Raw genomic sequence first — 7,559 nt, forward strand, 5'->3', positions numbered from 1 at the left:
GAGACGGCCAGAGACTGTAGACATACTTACAGGAGACGGCCAGAGACTGTAGACATACTTACAGGAGACGGCCAGAGACTGTAGACATACTTACAAGAGACGGCCAGAGACTGCAGACCTACTTACAAGAGATGGCCAGAGACTGCAGACCCACTTACAAGAGAAGGCCAGAGACTGCAGACCTACTACAGGAGATGGTTAGTAACTGATACATACTACAAGATATTGACAGAGACTGCAGGCATACTTACAAGAGAAAGCAGACGTGCTTTAAGAGTTATTGGAGACTGGGACATGCCTCAGGAGGAGGAAGGCAGGAGATGTGTTACATGAGACTTCTAAAGATAACTGCAAACAGAGACCAAATCAATTGTTCCTTATCTGTACTCCCTGCAGCCCCCTAAAGTTTACAAAATTAAGAATTTTTTGATATTTCTCACAGCAAGATCCATAATTAAAGACACACAACATGTATAACCAGGGTATGACCCATCCTTTACCTTAGTAGGAGTGTTTAAGGAGATCAGGTAATCTTTACAAAGTAATTTCCTGACAGAAAATTACAGAAATGACAGAAACAAATGAGTGCGTTAAAGCTTATGATCTGCATTGCTGTACAGTTAAACACTATAGAAGATATCTTCATTAAGTTATTTACATAATTTTTGTCAGATGTACATAAACGCATGATATTCTATATGATATCTCTGTTTGATGTCTAATGCATATATTGGATATTGGTACACTCCTTATTATCTTTTTAATGACTCTTGAATAGGCAATCCATTCTGTTGCTTGGCACCATGAAGGAAAGCAGTTCATCTGTAGTCATTCAGATGGCACCCTGACAATATGGAATGTACGATCTCCTGCCAAGCCTGTACAGACAATTGTGCCACATGGTAAGTGATGGTTAAGTGTTGCATCTTTTTAGAATTGTCTATAAGATTTTATATGTAATATAATTGTCTACATTTGTTTTATATGTAATTTAAATGTATTATTTATTTTATTATATAATATACAACAGTAAAAAAGTAAATACAAATTTCTATCTTTCACCATTAAAAATCAGTCCATGAATTCTATGGAAGAGACTTGCCCTGGCTAAGGAGATGTCATCAGTGTGCTGCAGGCTGGATCAAGCATTTTCTCCCCAGAATGCAACATTGTAATTCTGTAGCGGATCACATGATGCAGCATAATCCTACATTAGTGGACACAAACAATAAAAAAAGGAAGCTCTACATCATTGTCATTTTTAACCACCATCTCAGGAATGGTGGTACTGTCTTGTCCTGGAAAGAAGAGAAAATAAAACATTGTCATGGGAGTATTCTGATTTCTGTGTATAAGATCATTAAAAACTGTGGATGTTATACATTGCTTATCATACATGCTTTGCCATAGAAATGTCTGACAACATTTGTAGCAAGCTTCAGTGTTTCCCTTAAAACAGGTGCTGGTTGAAGTAAACCAGGGGGTCAAACTCTGGCCCACTAAAGAATTCTTAATATGAATTGGAGCTGGCCTGCCACTACTGCAATCCATAGTAACGGAGAGCCAGCTGCAATTCATATTAGGCTGCTGTTCTATAGTTGCGACGCCTCTCTGCCTATGCGTGACCCCGCATTTTATAGACGCAAGTAATGCCCGGAATTGTAGTAGCGTCATCACTCGTGTCTATTTAACAGCAGCCTATGCGTGGACCCCGCACAGTTTATACTGACAGCTAAGCCAGGGAATTGTGCCAGCGAATGCAAATGAATGCAGCAATTCAATTGGTTTCACATTGCATTCCCTGGCAAAGAAAAACAATAAGAAGAAACAAGACTACTTAGCCTACTATACTACTGACAACCATGCAGATTAAACCAAAGTGAAAGTTTTTTACACACTCCAGAATAAACAAAGTCCAATGGACTTCTCTTGTGCATAGCTTATTGTGGTCTTTTTATTTTTTATCATGCAGTAAATTTAAAAAATAAATTCTTAGGCCTCTTTTTCTATCATAGGCTTGTTCCAGATTGAATGTTAGGCAAAACCTTTTTGTTTCCATATGAAAATGTTTTATATCTAATAGGAAGGAAAAACTTCCTCAATTTTTTTCCAAAAATTTCAAGTTTGGCACGCAACTTGGTTTATGTTTTTAATTTCGGCCTTCTGTGTATTTGAGTTTGACACCCCTGAAGTAAACAATATATATTTAGGCCATTCTACACAATCTGGCTGCAAATGTTGAAATGCAACATTTGCAGCCTGCTTCCTGTGAACAGGTGCTGGATGAAGAAAACCCTACATCTTTAGGGCATTCCACATATAATCATCATTCATTGTTTAGTCCAAATTTAATTTAGAGGTAAAGTGTACCTAAACTCAGACTTTTCACTTTACATAAAATGGTAGACAACCCTTTTATCTAGGGAAAAAATCTTTTTTTTTTTTTTTTTATTGAGCAGCTACTTCTTTTAGGCTGCTGGGGCGCTCTCTCTGTGCATGCCCGAGCATCTCGGGCATGCGCAGAAGCAGCCTTTTTGCGCAAAGAGAAAAATTTGCTCATATCACGCATGGGCAGTGAGATCGGCCATTTTTTTTCATCCTACGTCACCTGATCTCGGGTCTGGGTCAGGTGACGTAGGATGAAGAACCCGGTTAAGAAGACTAAGATGGCGGCACCTGGAGCGCCAGCTCTGGGACGGATGCCAGAACGACACGGGAGCCGATGCAGGAAACCCTCAGAGTGATCGGACTGCCGTGCGGGATTAAAGGTAAGTGTATTTTTTTTTTTTTTTTTTTTTGAGTTTAGTTTCTCTTTAATTGTGAATGATTTTTGCTTTGCCTAAAGTCAGATACCAAGGTCATGTGGATGATAAAAGAAATAGAAGTTCATATGTTTATATGTAACATGAGCAATATTATTAGACATTAGTTCACAACTGGAAATGTTCAGGTTATCCTGTCAGCGGTTTAAAGGTGCATTTGCTCAGTACATCAAAGGTATGTGCCCAACATGAAGGATGTAGTAGCATTTAGTGTAATACAGCAATAGTTTGAAAACTATTTCCTAAAGAAGCCTTGCCCTGTGTTTTAAAAGAAATGCTACTTACAAACCCTCTACCTGTGCTAAAAGCATAATCCACTGACACCTAGTTTTGGCATGGCAGGGCTAACAAAGTGAAGAACTGAATTAGGAAATCCATGATGCTTGGTCTTAAGGTGGCTACAGATACCTTATTGAAGTGTGGATACTGTTATCCACTGAAAACAAACAGAAAAAAACAGGTGCAACCCGAGTCTGGAAGATCTTGTGAAATGATGTTCATGTAAGTGAACTGCATATGTTGAGCTTCACAGTGTAGTAAGCAGAAGCTAGTCACTAGGCAAAACAGTACTTATTGTCCAGGATAATCCTTCCCACCTATTGATTCATTATTGGCAGTAACATATTTGGTAATGCCTACAATCATAAAACCAATACTGATCCAGCCAGTCTACATACTTCGGGGGTACAATATTAAAGCTATTCACACAGATTTCCCTAATTCATAGCCACAATAATAATTATCAATAATGGGAAGGTGTTTCTTGTCATAACTAATTTAAGAAGTACACTATTTTTTCTAAGCTCTTGCATAGGACATTTTAACACATTGAACCCTGGATTTAAATCCCAGCCTTGGAAATAGTGATGTCCTATTTTTATCTGGGCAAGCATCATGAGCATATAGCTGAATCTTAACGTTAGTGTTTTCACTTGCTGAAAAGCCCTGAATTTAGCCTATTCAGTTGTAGCCCTATCTGTCTGCACTGGTATGGGAATCTGGTCTGAACTGGTATATGCAAAATACCCAATAACGCCGGGTTAAGGACATCCGACATCGGACGACTCCTAGATACGAACAGAGCTTCCCTGCTCCCTCGTGTGCAGGACGGAGGCTTGGAGTGGGCGGTTTGCATGAGTTGCAGAAGAAATCTTTTGCTAAACACAGCTGAGACTGAGCTCTTCTGCAAGCTCTTGTGACTCTTTAATGACCAAGACAAACTCTGCAGTTGTTTCTTTTTGCATATCATATATGCTTGAGTACCTGTACTAGCCCAGAATGTATGTCCTTAAAGACCCCAACACTGCACATTCTGTCTCCGACAGTTTGATACAACCCTTACATCTGAACAAGGAGAATGAATTCTGCTGATTAGAGAGATGTTCTGCTTGCAAGGCAGAGGGCTTGTCAGACCACTGAAGATTGACCATTGTGTGACTCTTTTATCTTTAGTCTGCTGCAGTGGGCTTTTAAGCTATGTAAACAGGTCAGTTAATAGTCCCTGTACTCATCTCAGAGGAAAGTCTGATGTGTAGAGCAGTACACTGATGCTGTTCATCAGTGCGCTCCTGAAAATTGATGAACATGCACTGTTCACTCCTATGAAGAAAATCAAAGTGGGTGCCATTAGCTCGTCCCCCCCTTTTTCATAGAATAGTAGAGTGTTCATTTGTCACTTAAAATGATCATGACAACCCTTTGACTTCTATACATGGCCTACACAAAGGCTGAAACAAACATCAGAAGTAACATAATAAGGCAATTCTGTTTATATGCACCCCAAGTCTGTTTTAATTGTTTATTTTAGGAGGAGAAACCATGTTGCCTAAAAACAAGCCACTCAGGTGTTAACGTGAAAGATTGTGTGTATATTGTTTTGTTTATCTGAAAGGGGATTGTGCAGCTAGCTGAATACAAACACAACAGTTAAGTATTTCACTAATGCATGTGCAAGGTCAAACTGAAAAGGCTGCTGCAGTGCTCAGCTGTGTAAGTTATAATTTATTGAAGGGCTAGCTGTCTTCCTCTCCAGTCATGCTGCAGGAAGAGACAAGCAGCACAGAGCAATGTTGTCTAGGAGTTGAAAGAAAACTGGTGTGATCAAGAAGATGATGAAAAGGTACAGATGTTATTGACAAGTACAGCAGGAACACATTAAAGTTTAATTAAATATATTACATAAAAGCAGCAGGATAGTGTCTCTTCCACTCTAATAGAAGTTATGTTTGAGGAATAGAAACTGTAGATTTAGATACAGAAGAACAAATGGTATTGTAAGTTTGTTTAAAGGCAAATTATAATATGGTAGAAATATCATTAGTGTATATTGGATGGGTCATTTCTAGAAGATACATTTCACATTTTGAACAGTTTTACCATCACAGAAATAAAAGGAAGAGTGCTTTACTGAAGGGATTTGAATAGGCATTTGCAAATGAGCTGATAAGTTACTATGGACACTGTGGTTCTGATTTATTAAAGCTCTCCAAGACTGAAGAAGATGGACTTTCATGGGATAACCTGGGTGATCCAGCAAACCTGGAATGGGTCTGGTCCTGGATTGAAAACACTTGTCAAATAGCAAATTATTTCAAGAAATCCATTCCAGGTTTGCTGAATGACCCAGGTTCTCGTATGATAGTCTATCTTCTCTTGAGAGGAGAGCTTCAATAAATCAGGACCTGTGTGTTAAACTTGCAAAAAAACAAGTGTAATGGGTTGGGCAGCCAGATCTGGGGGTTATGCATACATAGAAGAAGCATCCCACCCTACATTGTTACCTATGTTTGACTTTGACACCTTGTGTCAGCAGAAGGTGCAGTCTAATCTACAAATGTTTGGTCTTTTTCCACATACATACTAAAGTATGTAAAGTGTCTGAAGGAGGTAGAGACTTCATAGTCTTTGTTGTGGTTTCTAAGGATGAAGTTCTGCACAGTACACAGCAGCTTGATTTTAAAAGGACTTCACACTTTACTGTTCAGGCCTGTTATTTTTTATAGTTTGGCACGTTTTTGGCTATTTTTTTTTCAGCCGAGAGTGTAAGAAACATGCGGAACATTGGGAATATAGCACTTTGCAAGGCTTACGTGTTGGAGGTCTATGGATTAGAGCATTGGGAAGCCATTGAAAATGAAAGCATTTATCATCTGTGTTATTATTATATTGCTTATTTAAGTATAGAGCAATACTGTAATGTCCATAGTATAGGCACAGGTACCCTATTGTCTCATATTATCACTTAACAAAATCCATAGTCATGTCACATGTTATATTTTGCACCCTGAGTACCCTAGATGGTCTAATGCAGTGGTGATGCTTAGCACTGTGATATTGTCCAATGTTCTGTAATCTAATCGGAGATCTCCTAAATTATTAAAGAGAAATCAGGTCAGTTTTGTGTTTCACAACATGTGTTGCACATCATCATTACCATCCTCATGTGCATACATATTGCCATTATGTATGTTTTACAGAGGAAAGTCTTTTTAAATAATACATATGATTTTGCTAGATTCATGATGTATGTGCTGGTTGGTAAGAAATGAACTTGTCTCACTTTTGGAATCCTATTTTTGTCTGGCATTGGAAGAAACTAAAGGCTTGTTTATGGTTCCAATTAGATTGGGGGAATACGTAAGCATCCCCATGGCAACAACAGGAATGTCATATAAAAACAGCATTATCATGTCTTGTCTCATGGAGAGATGCTGCACAGTGTGTCAAATGACAGATGACTGCATATTGCTTGCTTGTCTTGAAACTTATAGTTTAAATATGTTTTATTTGAGACTGATAATCTAATACATGTATGATACTCATGAGAAAATAATATTTGTCTGTCTTCCTCTGCATCCTCAGCTTTCTGTTCCGGCATCATGTTTCTTGTATGGTATTTGTGCTTCTTGTGATGCCTACTGTATGGTGTTGGCTGGATGATATATAAGCATGGGAGGGAGCTAACAATCCTCTTGTTATAGGAATGCCAACGTATATGCTTCCTGCTGCATCTTTAGATGCACAAACGTTCATGTGAAAAAAGAAATTGCCACTTATATGCAAATGTGTTTTTATACTACCCTAGAGATTCTTAATGTGGGGTGAGGTATTTTTACACACTACTGGAAAAACACGTTCAGTGTTTATATGTATAATGGCTCCTCTTTGCAAGCATTGATTTTTATAGGAAGTTAGAAGCTGGTTCATGAAATAAAATCTGTATGAGGCTGAAGGCTTGAGATGAAATAGGAGGTAAATAGATCATTTCAAGCTAGCACACGTCCATTGTATACAGTTCTATAGTTGCTTTAACCTTGAAGTGTGCCTCCTAACCTTTATTTAGCTTTAGGATTTAGCTCTGGTAAATGTGTGAGATGATCATTGCACCTAGGGTCACATAGGCATATCGCTTGTGTCTTATTGTGAACCCTAATAAGGTATGTTATACTATGTATGGTGTTTTATTGGCTCTCCAGAAGTAGTGCCAGTACACAAGTTCTGAAATTTTTCTTCAGGTATAAAAGAAATAAAATTGTATTGCTTTGGACAGATAAAAAGCTTAGCTGAACATGGCTAAAACGTGAGCATCAATGTAAACAAGAAGATAAAAACATTTAGGAGCATGGATGGATGTTCAACAAAATCCTTAATCCAGCTTTTTCTTTAACCACCTGAACGATAAGCCCGACCTTGGTACGGGCTTCAAAAAGTTACAGTTATCGATAAACCCGAACTTTT

The 7,559-nt window shown here is 38.3% G+C and overlaps 1 protein-coding gene across 1 annotated transcript in view; it reads left to right on the top strand.

Annotated features, from left to right (window-relative positions):
* STXBP5 (syntaxin binding protein 5) overlaps positions 1-7,559 on the top strand; it is a gene marked incomplete in the record, with an annotated part of 197,039 nt that overhangs the window by 124,004 nt on the left and 65,476 nt on the right. Inside the window, 1 exon segment of the mRNA XM_072409289.1 lies at positions 779-906. Coding sequence (XP_072265390.1) covers positions 779-906 — 128 coding nt within the window.

This window comes from Pyxicephalus adspersus, chromosome 4 (assembly GCF_032062135.1).
Source record: "Pyxicephalus adspersus chromosome 4, UCB_Pads_2.0, whole genome shotgun sequence".
Taxonomy (NCBI): domain Eukaryota; kingdom Metazoa; phylum Chordata; class Amphibia; order Anura; family Pyxicephalidae; genus Pyxicephalus; species Pyxicephalus adspersus.